Genomic DNA, 13833 nt, shown 5'->3' on the forward strand with positions numbered 1-13833 from the left:
CTTTAAAAACTTTTCCAGATGCTTTCTTATCTGTTATTTCATTTCTTAACACTGATGTAGGAGGGGCACCTGTTTTCCCATTTTTATAGATGAGTAAGCTAGGCACATACATCTAATCAGTAGTCAAGATGAATGCCTTCTGATATAGCTGCTTTTTTTGGGGGGGGGGGAGACCCACATTTTATTTTATTTATTTATTTTTTTAAGATTTTATTTCTTTATTCATAGACACAGGGAGAGGGAGAAGCAGGCTCCATGCAGGGAGCCCGATGTGGGACTTGATCCCAGGTCTCCAGGATCACACCCCAGGCTGCAGGCGGCACCAAACTGCTGCGCCACCAGGGCTGCCCAGTGATTTATTATTTTTTATTTTTTAAAGATTTTATTTATTTATTCATGAGAGATAGAGAGAGAGAGAGAGGCAGAGACACAGGCAGAGGGAGAAGCAGGCTCTGTGCAGGGAGCCCGATGTGGGACTCGATCCCCAGACTCCAGGATCACGCCTCGGCTGAAGGCGGCGCTAAACCGCTGAGCCCCCCAGGCTGCCCGAGACCCACATTTTAAAATTCGTTTTCTTGGGTAATATCTTTTCAGAAATACTTACCTTTACTCCACCTTCTTTAAGAAAGGATTTGAGGTGAGAAAGTGTAAGCTATACTTAAAACAACGGTGCTCAGAAATTTTTATAGAAGTAGAATCTCTTGACATTCAGTGTAGGCAGTTAGTCACAATGATTGAGCTGTTAGCTCTTGGGTGTGTCTACTTCCAGAAGACATAGGCAGGGTTCAGGCAGCACTGCCTTACAAGCACGTAGTATGTGATTTATAGAATAAATAGGTTGAAGGTCTTTTTTATTTCAACGAAAATGATTATCTAGAAATCCCATTTCTCCCTGATTATTTCTTAAAAGCCATGCCCAGTACTGGGTAGCCTCACATTTACTTACCAGCTCTTGAGCATTGGTTCCCAGAATCACTTGAGAGTGGCTTTTTAAAAATCCACATTCCTGGGCCCCCAGCCAAACCTACAGAATCAGACTCTCTGGAAGGCAATGTAAGTTCTTCAGTTGATTTGGATGGCAGTTGAGGTTGGGTTATTTCCAGAGGGATTAGTGGATTTGATGACCTCCCTTTTTAGCTGCCCCATTCCCTGAAAAAAAAAAAAAAAAAACCAGCAGGTAAGTGTTCTGAAGGAACAAAGACATTCTTGAAATGCCAATCCATTGATTCCTTGAACCAAAGCCACTGATGGAGGGAGCAGCTAGTGTATGGCTAAAAGGAAAGATGCAGTATAAGCTCATCTTGAATATGTATCTGCTGTGTTTCTGCAGCATCGGGCTCTAATGGAAGAGCTAAATCGCAGCAAGAAGGACTTTGAAGCAATCATTCAAGCCAAGAACAAAGAATTGGAACAGACCAAGGTACTAGAAAGAAGATGAAGGTTTAGAATTTGGTTAGTACATGCAACTCAGCATTTTCAACAGTGCAAGGGTTGCTATGGTGAATGAAGAGAGAGATTATGGTGGTTCCCTGCCTCGGGGGAAATAATCTGTAAAATTATTCAGGCCTATTGAAGGGTCTGCCTCTAAGACAACATTCTTTTCTTTCCCTCATTTAGAAGCGAAGTGTTGGGAATGAGACTCTCACCCTGCAGTCTAGTCCTTTGGTTGTGGTAGATATTCCTTCAGAGTGTTTCACTGACACGGGCTAAGGAGTGATACAGTCAAAAAACCGTTCGTTCTGATGCATGTGGGTAATTATTCCCCACATCAAATCACTGGAATGCTTAAATTGGGAGTTATAGACTTAGGTGCCCACCAGGGTAGACTGGTAGTAGAAGTGAGTGAAGTGACCTGGGTACAAGATCGGAGTAGGGAGCTGTGAAGACAGAGGCACACTAGCAAGGGGCGCTCTCTGCCCCCTTTCCTGCTCCCACCACCAAGAGGCAGCTCTTCTTTCCTGGAGCCAGCTGTTGCCATCCAGAAATGCAGGCCCACTGTTGTCAGATCTTCTGACTTTTCCACGGAAGATGGAAATCCAAATGTTTATGTGAACTATTTCAGTTTTCAAATATTAGCAACAAATTCAAGGGATTGTGGTTTTTTGTTTTTGTTTTTGTTTTGTTTTGTTTTGTTTTAAATACCATCAGGACCAAACTAAACAAATCTGCCAGCCACATGCAGTCCACAGGCCATCAGTTTGGAACCTTTGACATGAAACCAGTACCTGAGGCTGACTACATCTCTCAGCCTACCCTTCCCTATCCAGACAGGCCTGGAGCAGAATACAGAAAGGAGATTCAACTTTCATTTGGTTTGAGATCTTTATCTTTTGTTTAAATCACATAGTACCTTCTTTCTTAATTCCCAGAAAACCACCACATCTTTTTAAACCTAGCAATTTTTAAGTTTTCAGGGAACTTGACTTTAGTTAAAATGGGTCCAGACCTCTTTGCTGCCCAAAGCAGTGTACAGTCTTTACTTTGATTAGAAGAGATAAAAAAAAGATGAAAAATTAATCAGCCCCTCAGATATATCCTAAATGGCCTTTCCTTTCCCTTCAGGGGCTTCTGACACTTTTGGTCTGGGGATGAGGTGCTAAATTAGAAGCAAGAGAAAACACCTAGCATCCCCACCCCCAAAAGTGTGTCCACAAGTGGTCTGACCTCTTGGGGAAAGGAAAGGGAAATTGGACTGCAGACCTACAGGAGGAGGAGGTGGCAAGCATCATACAGCTTAGATCCCAATCAGCCCCCTGCCTCCAGGGAGTATAAATAACATCCTTATTTTGCAGAAGAGGCAGCTGCAAGGAATACAGGGGGCCTTATAAATTAATTCAGGCTTCCTGCCTCTATGGAGTGTTTTTCATGTCTGCTTTCATGTCCAGTGAGTTCTTGGTTGCTTGAGATGATTTTATATCACCTCTAAACTGCCATTGGTTATAGGATACATAAAGCCTCATTCTGGTCTTGGGTGGTTGGTGTGCTGAGTATGCTACCTTCAGTTTTTCTCATTTGGTTCTGGGAAAGGAGACAGAACCTGTGGTGCAAATGCAGAAGAAGTGGAGAGAGGAAAGAAAGGAAGACAGTGCCCTGTATCAGAAAGCAGTTCTGAGAAGCCATAACCCTTAGGGAAAGAGTTTTAGTATCATGTTGCTGTGCCAGGTTGAATTTTTTATTTAGAGTCCTGAATATTATTCCAAACAATTGCTCCCTGTCCTGTTTTGCATTCTCGTCGGTTCCCCCAAATGACAGGTGGGGTTGTGTGTCTTTTCAGGAAGAGAAGGAGAAGATGCAAGCCCAGAAGGAGGAAGTCCTTAGCCACGTGAATGATGTGCTAGAGAATGAGCTCCAGTGTATTATTTGCTCAGAATACTTCATTGAGGTAATTATAAGCAGTGGCTCATGCCTTTTTGTTCTCTCTACCGCACGGAGCCTCAGCTACACAGGTTCTGCCCTAGGGAAACATTCTGAAGCGATTTTTATTCTAGGAATCTGTTGTAGTTACTTGACTTCAAAGTGACCTCGAGAGATGGCCATATCTCATTTGTTTTTGTAGTTTTCTTCACCTTCACTGATCTTTTTCTCATTTTGCGTGATGTTGAGTGTTTATTTGGTACAATCACTATTTTTAGCTGCAGTAAAGCCTGTATTTCTTTGGTGTTGGGAGAAAACAGGGCCACATGGTATTAGATTTTTGAAGTATCGGTGTAAAGCTACTCTATAAAGCTTTTCTTTCTTTACTCTGAATGGACACAGTGCTGAGAGTAGGCAGCTCGTGCAGCCTGTGACGGGGTGGTAAATGTCACTGATGTGTGGTCACTTTGGGACTTCAGCAGCCAGGTGGAACATATTTCAGGGACTCTGAGGCTCCCTATGAAAACAAAACCTCTTCTAGGTTACCATTTGTCATCATGTCATATTTTTCCTTAGGACTTTATTTTTCACAAATTCTACCATTTGTGACCAGTTCATCATACGCCATTCATCTGAAACTCAAGTTAAATGACAGTGCTTTTCAGACTTCTTTAAAAAGGAAAATGCATGCACGCACTCTGTCCTCCTTTCTGGTAGTCTCTAGGGAGGTTGAGTGTATTAGCCTCCCGAGAAATCCCTCCTGGGCAGATCTGTTTCTTTTGCTGTGGATCAAATTGACACCATTTCCCCCATTGTTTCTAGTTATTTAATTCCCTACTTTGTAGAAACTCAGTCTGGCTTTGACAGGGCTCTGCTGGAGGAAGGCCAGGGAAGGGGGGTTCAGAAAGGTGATCAGTTAGCCCACCCAGAGCATCTCTACCGATGTAGAAGAGACAACCTGACCCATGCTTTGTTTACAGCAGACTGTCTGACCTTTTCCATGATCACCTTGTAAAGTCAGTATCGGAAAGAAGTTTTATTTTAATCAGGTTTTTAGTCATGTTTGTGAGGATTTATCTCACATAGTTAACAAAATAACTCCTAGTTGACTTTCTGTGCTCAACTTGGCATTTGAAAAATGCATAATTTCTGTTATTTTCCACTGCTATCCTTAAAAGCAGGAATGAAGACTTTTGAGCCTCAGAAAAACTTGTATTTTAGGAGATGTACATAAACAACAGTAATAAAGAGCATGGTTTTTATATTTTTAGAAGCAGATAGGGCAGGGTGCCTGGGTGGCTCAGTTGGTTAAATGTCTGACTCTTGTTCTGGCTCAAGTCATGCTCTTAAGATCAGGGGATCAAGCCCTGTGCTGGGTGCAGAGTCTGCTTCAGATTCTCTCTTCTTCTCCTTCCCTCCCTCTCACTTACTCACTCTCAAGTAAATAAATAAAATATTTTTTTAAAAAAAAGGATCTTGTTTAAAAGAAAAGTGGAAAGGACCCTGGCAGAAATCTGACCATTGGAGTTACTTAGAGGAGTTACTCAGATTTAGACTCCCTTCCGCTTTCCCTCTTCTCACAAGTGTATTTACTTGATTCAGTCACTGTCAGTGAACCCATTACATTTTTCCCATTTTTTCAGTTTCTTTTTTCCCAGCCTTTTTAGTTGTCTTTTAACATGTATTCTACTTTTTAAGTTTCTTTGAGTACAGATGATGCTTTCTACCATTCTATATACTGAATATTCAGAATGTGCTCCCCAGCGTCTATTAAAATTGAAGTTCTGGTTCACCATTAGCAGGCTATACATTTGTTTTCCATGAAAAAATTGGTAATGTATTTGTACCAAACATTCACACACTTACAAATCATACTTGTGTCCAGTGACATTTGTTTGCAAGGTAGCTAATCTGGCATTGGCAGTGTCATCTGAGTTGGTGGAACAAGACAGACAAATCAGCCTACATCTATGAACTTACCTTTGAGAAAGAAAATGAATCATCTAACTTAAAATTTCCTATCCCCAAGAACAATTTTAATACCATCTGTAAGCTTTCTAGATGGGATTAGAGTTAAATTTCCATTTGGCCTTGGCAGTGAACTCCTGTCCTAGCTTTGAGATCACAACTGTGCTGGGAAAGTAAGTATGATAGTTCTGATATGTGTGTTCACATTCCCATTGTAGGCTGTCACCTTGAACTGTGCCCACAGTTTCTGCTCCTACTGTATCAATGAATGGATGAAGCGGAAGGTAGAATGCCCCATTTGTCGGAAGGACATCAAGTCCAAAACCCACTCCCTGGTTCTGGACAATTGCATTAATAAGATGGTAGATAATCTGAGCTCAGAAGTGAAAGACCGACGAATTGTCCTCATTAGGGAACGAAAAGGTGAGTGGGTATGAACAAGGTGAGTCCCCTCAACAGAAGACTGACAAACTTAAGATTTTTTTTCGTTGGGGAAGAGTCAGATGAATGATTCTTAAGCTAAAGAAGAGGAGTAAGAAATGGGAAAAGTAAAGAGAGTTAAAGGTAATGAACATGTGAGAAAGAATTGAGAGAGAATGGATTTGCATATTTGAACATGCAGGGAAGGGAGAGACTTATAAAGTGTGTATGTACCTTGGGTATGGATGTGGGTAGAAAACACAAGGTCACACAGTTTGTTAGACTGACCACTAGATGGTGCTGTTGTGCAAAACAGTTTAGTTGCTCTCCAGGTGTTGGCAAAAACCTTGGGCTGGGTACACAATCAGTTATCAATAAGAGATGAACAAGTCAGAGATTGACAAATTGGAAAATACTTGATGAGAACACATATAAAAGTTTTATAGGAAGTCATAGCTTAATTACACAAATTGGACATAATGTTAAACGAGAGAGCTAAATCTAATCTTTGGGGATCCTGATATGTTTACCAATTAGTCTGCTGGTTGAGGAGAATTTGGATGAAGAGATTGGGGAATGTGTGGGTGTATTCCCCTAATAAATCATGTTTCTATGGTGAATATCCACTTATTCAACCAAGTGATCTCATCACCCTTGGATCTTGCTGTGTAGAGGGTTGCAGAGCCACCGCCTCCCCCACCTCCCTGCCCCCAGACTTGAATGTCCTTGTGGCAAAAGATGTGTCCTGGGGCAAGGCACAAATAAAGTAATGGCTAGGAGGAAGGATTGGTTATTAGCCAGGGATGAGAATGCACAGAAGCAGGGTAGATCTGATTATAATGCTCAGTCCCAAATAGTTGAGTACAGCACTACCTCCTGGGAAAGCATCAAAGCCAAAGTGCTATGATGTCAGTTGGCTACACATAAATGCCAAACAGAGAAGATGTTCAGCCCAGAAGCTCACTGCCCTTACAGGTGCTTCCCACTGCCTGACCATTGGTAGCCCATATTTGTATGTGGCTTTGAATGTACCTTTCTCTAAGTCTAGAGAAACTGAAGGCCTAAAAGCCACACTGCTAGTAGTAGATCTTCTGTCCACTGCTTCCTAGCCCTTCAATGGATGTCAGCTACTTTGAGTGGGACGAGGAATGTGATGCTAATGTGCAAGCGCTGTAGTGTGAAACTGGCCCTCGGCTAGTCAGCCAGAGCAGAAGTAGCAACCCTGTTGCAGAGCCAGGGGAAACAGGTGCTAAGCAAGAAGTGTGCTTGAACCTGTTCTACTTCTACCAAAATGTTTTTCACTTTTCTGACAGCTGTTGCTTATAGATTTTGTGGCCAGTTTGAACCCTCCCAGATCTTTTACCTCTCAGGAGTCCCTTGATTCTGGCAGAGTCCCATTGCTCTTCCTCTCACTTCTCACTCCATCAGCATTTATAGAAATGCTCCACACAGGGATGAAGAGATACATAAGGCACTATTTCAACTCCCACAGCTCTCAGTCTGTGGAGAAGGGAAAAAGGCAAGTAGATAGTGTGACAAGTTCCACACCAGGATCTTAGGACACTGTAGAAGAGCAGACAGTCAGTTTGGCCTGGGCAGGCAGAGGTACGGTAGGTAGGAAGCTTCATGGAAGAAGCGTCATTCAAACTGAGTCTTAAAGGTTCCCAGGGGTGGAGCTTTCCAAGTAGAGGCTTCAGCACAAACAAAGCACAGAGGCATGAGAAGCAGTGATGTGTTCATAGCAGTGGCCCATACATGACAAAATGTCTGCGTGGTGCCAGAGCAGCGTGAAGATAGCCACAGCTTAGGAATTGTTAGCTGAGGTGTCATGAATGCCTTCTGAGAGGAGCAGTGACTTGGGGCCCGATTTAACCAAGGCCACCGTTTGAGCTGGAGTGTGCTAGGTCTCTGTCTCCTTTGGACACCCATGTACTTTCTTCACCCAGCCCACTGACTGGGTTTCTTCTCCTATGTGCAAGCATGGTAGATGGCTTTGTGCAGCACTGGAAAAGGAAGCAGACCCGTGTCCTAAGTTCACCTCCGGCTCCCCTCACACAGAGTTAATTCTGCAGAGTAAATAACGTCAGATCCCATTTTTCCCTCCAAAGGCTAAAGAGGGTGCCTCTCTGCCTTTTTTGGTAATCCTTGGAGCCTGTGTGCTGAACTCCCTGGCCTGGAGGGGTCCTGGCACTGGCCTCTGTTTCCGTGGTTATCACAGCAAGTTCAGCTCTGGGGTGTTCTCCAGAGACAGGGATTCTGAGTCCTCATTTAGGGAAACACGTGCCAGAGCCATCAGCAAGCAGCTTCACTGGTCTGCAGTGTGGGGTTTAGAGAAAATTCTCAGTTCAAATACCAACCTTCTTTGCCAGTTGAAAGCTACTTTAATCCCCAGTGCATGGGAATTTTAAAAAGGACCAAACTTAGGGTCTGGGAACCAGGATTGGCAGGCCTATAATTGTCAGAGTTTGGATGCTGTGGCAGGGCTGTTTTCCTCCTGGACAGGAGTTGCTCTTATCACACATTCAGGGAGGAGACCTGCCTGTCTGTGGTGCTGATTCCACCAAGAACAGCCCCACTCCAGGCCTCCCTGGCTGGAGAGAGGAGACAACAACGTCTTCTAGTTCTGTATTCCTGTGGGAGGAGTGAAGCCTCGAGACTGATGAGCCACTGATCCCTTGTAAACTCTGTGAGGCCAGATTTTACAGAGGAGAGGAAAAGAATGCTCACATACTAGATCCTGTGTTAGAGAAATGATGCTCTGGCGCTGGGGCAGATAAGAAACATTAGTAAGTGCTTGTCACATGAATAATTGTGGCTCTCTAGGATATTGACATGAGATTTTTTGAGGGGAAGACATTTTCTGACATTCTCTGTAGAGGATCTCCCTCTGGAGCTGCTGAGGTACTAGAGCAGTCTTCTGTCAGCTACTCCCCCTCTTCCATTTGTTCTGTTCTCATTAAATGTTGGGTGGTTGACAGAGTGTTAACATTCTCACTTTTAGCTTTCCCTAGCAGTTTCTTTGGGTTGTGTTCAGAAAAGAAGAAAGCAAATTATCTAAAAATAAAATCTTGTTGGTCCTTTAGAATAGTGATTTTCAGTCTAGGGTCTTTTTCAAACTACAATCCCCAGCTCCCTTGATACTGTTACATCAAACCAAGGCTACTCGTGGGAGAGTGCTGTGGCCTTCAAGTATGCCAAGGTTGGGAGGAAGGTTTATGAGACGCAGCTTTCCATGAATCTGTGACACAGAGGCCCCTCCAGAGGCTCAGGGTCTCTAGGAAGATAGACTTAGGTCAGACTCCAGGGCCTGTGGCTCTTGCCAGTTTCCTCTAGGCTGTGAGGAGTGTGATCCAGACACAGGACAGGAGATATTGTCAATCACTTAAGAGAGTATCTGCCTGCCCAACTGGAAGGCTTTCCTTGATATTGCCCATCCCTCCTTGCTGAAAAGATGAAGCCTCGTAAAGGAATATGTGGGAATGGCAGCTGTAACAGTGTCTGGCAAGCTGACCTCATCTAGAGAGAGTTACTTGTTAGCAGGTGGGTTACCCAGTCCTGCCCCTAGAGAATCTGAAAGGTCATGCACATGAGGTTAGATTGCCCGCCCAGCATGGGACAGTTCATCCAGGGGAAAATGGCCCTCAGTAAGGTTGGCATGCACTCAAATAGCATGTAACTGAACTCTTTAAAATTTTTGACTTTTAAAAATTCCTTTGCAAAGTTGTCATGGAATAGAAAATTAGTAGACTTGTTACTAGAAGCTGTTTTCTTATTTCTCCATCACCACCTCCCCTTATTTTTCCTTTCCTTCTCTTCTTTGGTCTGTTGTCCTTCTTTTTCTTGCCCTTTGGTAGGTGTCTCCCCCATCACCCTTACCTGCATCTCAGAATGCATAGTTGGAAATGACAAGGGCGGCACAGGAACTGTCCACTTGCTGGGAGGAGGGACTGTGATCATAGAAGTCAGCTGTGGGATTAATTGTAATATGTGGATTAGCACCCCATGAAGCCCCAGAACCTCGGATTTCTTTCTTTTTTTTTTTTTTAATTTTTATTTATTTATGATAGTCAGAGAGAGAGAGAGAGAGAGAGAGAGAGAGAGAGAGGTAGAGACATAGGCAGAGGGAGAAGCAGGCTCCATGCACCGGGAGCCCGACGTGGGATTCGATCCTGGGTCTCCAGGATCGCTCCCTGGGCCAAAGGCAGGTGCTAAACCGCTGCGCCACCCAGGGATCCCGAACCTCGGATTTCTTGCTGACTCTTGTCCTTTAGGCTTCCCTTTTTTTTTTTCTAAAGATTTCATTTATCTGTTTTAGAATGAGAGCGTGCCAGTGCAAGCCAGGGGAGGGGCAAAAGGAGAGAAACCCAAGCCAACTCCATGCTGAGTGTGGAGCCTAATGTGGGTGGGGCTCAGTCTCAGCACCCTGGGATCACGACCTGAGCTGAAATCAAGAGTCTGATGATTAACTGACTGAGCCACCCAGGCAACCCTTTTGTCTCCTTAATGATAAAATAGAGTTATTTTCATTCCCTAAGAAATAAATTCTCCCTCCCCCCAAGCATGTAACTTTATAATTTATTTTATAGACATGTTTTCAGGAACTTCCTATTATAGAAGACCACTTGTATAAATACAGAGTAGTGTCATTAACCAATGCAGATTTTCCTTGAGAGTTTTCCTACACTTAACTCTAGGGGAACATGGAGCATTTTTAGATCTCCATGAACTAATCTTGGAGGATGGCTGGGGTCACTGATTATGCCTCTTCCTCCCTCCCTCATAGCATATCATAGAATTAGGTACATCACTGTTGAGACTTCCCTGCACCAGCTGGATATATATCTGTCCAACTGTGTTTTTAAAGAAATCTATGAGACCAGACATGCTCCTATTCTGGCTAAGGCTTCTGCTTGAATTGCTTTCTGCTTTCCTACCCTGAAGAGTTTGGACCTCTTTTACCCTCCCATGAAACCTGAACCAGAACCAACCCCAAAGAAACATCTCTTCCTTGCTTTCTTTCATTTGAGCCTTTCCTTCTCAGTTCCTACTAAGTACCAGGTGCTGGGGATAAAAGTAAGCAGGGCATAAGGGTGAAAAATTGCCCTTTGGATGTAGCAGGAGTGTGGAGCATTGATGACTTTATCTAGGACAAGTTTGGGGGACTGGTGGGGTTAGAAGCTATTTTGTAGTGATGGGGTTAGAAGCTATTTTGTAGTGAATTGGAGAATGTGAGGTTAGGAAGTAAAGTAAGATAGACAAGGTCCTCAAGAAATTGGCAGTGACGATTGTAGTTGGAGGAGGAGGTGGGTAAGAGCGCTTTTTTTTTTTTTTAAGATTTTATTTATTTGGGGATCCCTGGGTGGCGCAGCGGTTTGGCGCCTGCCTTTGGCCCAGGGCGCGATTCTAGAGACCCAGGATCGAATCCCACATCGGGCTCCCGGTGCATGGAGCCTGCTTCTCCCTCTGCCTATGTCTCTGCCTCTCTCTCTCTCTCTCTCTGTGACTATCGTAAATAAATAAAAAGTAAAAAAAAAAAAAAAGATTTTATTTATTTGTCAGAGAAAGCACAAGCAGAGAGCAACAGGGAGAGGGAGAAGGAGGCTCCCCACTGAACAGGAAGCCCAACACGGGGCTTGATCCCATGACCCTGAGATCATGACCTGGGCCAAAGCCAGACATGCAACTCACTGAGCCACCTAGGTGTCCCTTTGTTTTGTTTTTTAAAGACATGAGAGATCTGAGTGTGTTCAGTTGCTGAGCCTGTGGAGAAGGAGATGCTGGGAAGTTGAGATGGTGAGTAGGGCCAGATTCTTTGGAAAGCAGGGCAGGGCAAAGAATGCAGAGCATAGATGAGGTAATTAGTCTTTAAAAGTTGGAGGGTAGATCCTGTTTCCTAGAAAGAGCCTTTAATGTGAGAGGGTAAGCAAGGAGATTTGCTTGAGGGGAGTCAAGTGAATTTCTTTCTTGTGGCTTCTGTGTTTTTCTGTGAGCTACTAGGTGAGGCCAGTGAGCTGTGAGGAAGGGAGCTTCGCTTGGCTCTCTCACTGTCAGCTCTCCCAAGGCTGCTCATAAGTGGAGAAAAGTAATTTTTATAATCCTTTTGGTCTTACTACCAAGCATTCAGGACCTCAGTCTCAGGGAAGGGGACAGTCTCCTTGGTACCTTATTGTGTCCTTAGGCCAGGATCCCTGCTTCCCCAAATTGAGGAAGCAGAAACAGTAAATAGCAATAAATTGTCCCTCCCATCTCCTCCCTTCACCTCTCTCTGCCTATTGCTGTGTATATAATTCTTTCATTCTTCAACACATGTTCATTGAGGGCCAGCTTTGTGCCAAGCACTGCTCTAGGTCCCAGGAATAGAAAGAGAAGTGAAAATCTAATAAGTTAGATGTAATTAGTGCTATGGAGAAGAAACAAAGCAAGGAATCAGGAATCTTTGCCATTCTTTGATAAGGTAGTCGAAGGCAGCAGAGAGAAGGCAGTACTGGAGTAAAGCCCTGAAGGCAGTGGCCATGTTGCCTTGCTGGGAAGAGTGTCACAGCAAGAGGGGACACACTTGGGGAGTTGGAGGGGCAGCAAGGCAGCCAATGTGACAGGAGTGGAGTGCGCCATGCAGGGAGTGGGCAGCACAGATTGTGTAGAACCTCCTGGGCCTTTGGTAGGAGTTGGCCTTGAATGCTTACTCTGGGAGAAATGAGGAGCAGGCTCTGAGCAGAGCAATGTGATCTGATGTCCGTTTTCTTGGTTCACTGTGTGGGGAAGAGATGGAGGGTGGCAACAGGGAGGCCAGGCCAGGGAGGTGCAGGCTCCTCCTTTAATTCTCTTTCTTTCTCTTCAAAGCAAAGAGACTGTCATGAAGACCATGCTCCAGGGACATTTGAGGGATTGCCAGGCAACAGGAGCTTGAGATAGTCTGGAGAATTCCCTGTGGCCAGGTCTTGGGCCGCTCTGAGATAGAGCATGGGATGGAACCACACGGGACAGAGACTGAGTTAGGAAGTCCTCATGAGCCTCCATGTTGGCCGGCGGAGCTGCCACCATTGTCTGAGGTGCCACCGGTCCTCGCCGTGCAGACTGCTTCAGGGTACTTGATAGACTCTGCTTCACTGTGTGTTGAATGGGTTATGTATTTCTGTTTTGCTTTTTAAGTTTATTGTTTTATCGTTTTGGTACCTCAGAAGCACCTCTATTGGCATTTGTTTTGGATGGGTTGGGTGTACCGTTGTGGCTGCCCCTAGAAGTTAAGGCAGCCTCTTTTGGAGAGGATGGCCTACCTCTTTGTGAAAACAAGATGTCATTTCCTGGAAATAAAATGTAAAGCGTATCAGTTGCTCAGCTGGGCTTTGGTGTATTTATCTTCTTCCCTTCCAGCTCCCACACAGTCTCACAAGTAAACACTGGCAGCTCATAAATTCCAACCAAGAAAGTGACTGTATCAGATGATAGACTCAAGTGAATGTCAGCATAAGAACCAAGCCAAGATCATGGCCATAGCAGATGCTCTTGTATTAAGGCCCTGGCTGTTTTTTTCCTTTTCATTCCAGTGATAGGTCCCTGCTTACCTGGTTTCAGGGCAGGGGAAAAAGGGTTGCGAGGGTGGGTTGACATCCTTCTTTCAGCTGGGGTTCGGAAGTTGTTTCCAATTTATTTATTTAGTAAACTCTTCCCCCACCGTGGGGTTCAAACTTACGACCCTGAGTTTACGAGTCACATGCTTCACTGAGGCAGCCATGTGCCCCCACATCTCTTTTACCCAGTGTCAGAAAAACAAGAGCAATGGTTTTATAAGAACATAGTGTTACCTTATTTATTTATTTTTAAATTGAAAGTCATTTCTCTTTTGCTGCCTCCCTTTTTAAACAGAAAGATAACTAGTTTGACGTTTGGGAGATAGAAGCTTAGGAAAACCTGTGGTCTCCTTGGTTACCAGTGAGGAGAATGAGGAAAGAGCCAGGAAGCTGAAGAGTAGTCATTTGAAAAGGGGGGCTCTCTCTAGTAGGATTATGAAATTGTTAGCACATTTTATCATTCAGCAATTTGCTTCCCGATAGAAAGATGTTTTCCTCTCCCTTTTTACCGTTTACCTGGAGA

General features: G+C 44.2%; 1 protein-coding gene across 1 annotated transcript in view; it reads left to right on the plus strand.

Annotated features, from left to right (window-relative positions):
• Nucleotides 1-13077, plus strand: part of RNF8 (ring finger protein 8) — a 34963-nt gene extending 21886 nt beyond the window's left edge. The window contains exons 5-8 of the mRNA XM_038553916.1: nucleotides 1331-1420; nucleotides 3275-3382; nucleotides 5541-5745; nucleotides 12583-13077. Of these exons, the coding sequence (XP_038409844.1) occupies nucleotides 1331-1420; nucleotides 3275-3382; nucleotides 5541-5745; nucleotides 12583-12599 (420 nt within the window). The 3' untranslated portion in view covers nucleotides 12600-13077. The remainder of the gene's footprint in view (nucleotides 1-1330; nucleotides 1421-3274; nucleotides 3383-5540; nucleotides 5746-12582) is intronic.
• Nucleotides 13078-13833: the final 756 nt, after the last annotated feature.

This window comes from Canis lupus, chromosome 12 (genome assembly GCF_011100685.1).
Source record: "Canis lupus familiaris isolate Mischka breed German Shepherd chromosome 12, alternate assembly UU_Cfam_GSD_1.0, whole genome shotgun sequence".
Classification (NCBI taxonomy): domain Eukaryota; kingdom Metazoa; phylum Chordata; class Mammalia; order Carnivora; family Canidae; genus Canis; species Canis lupus.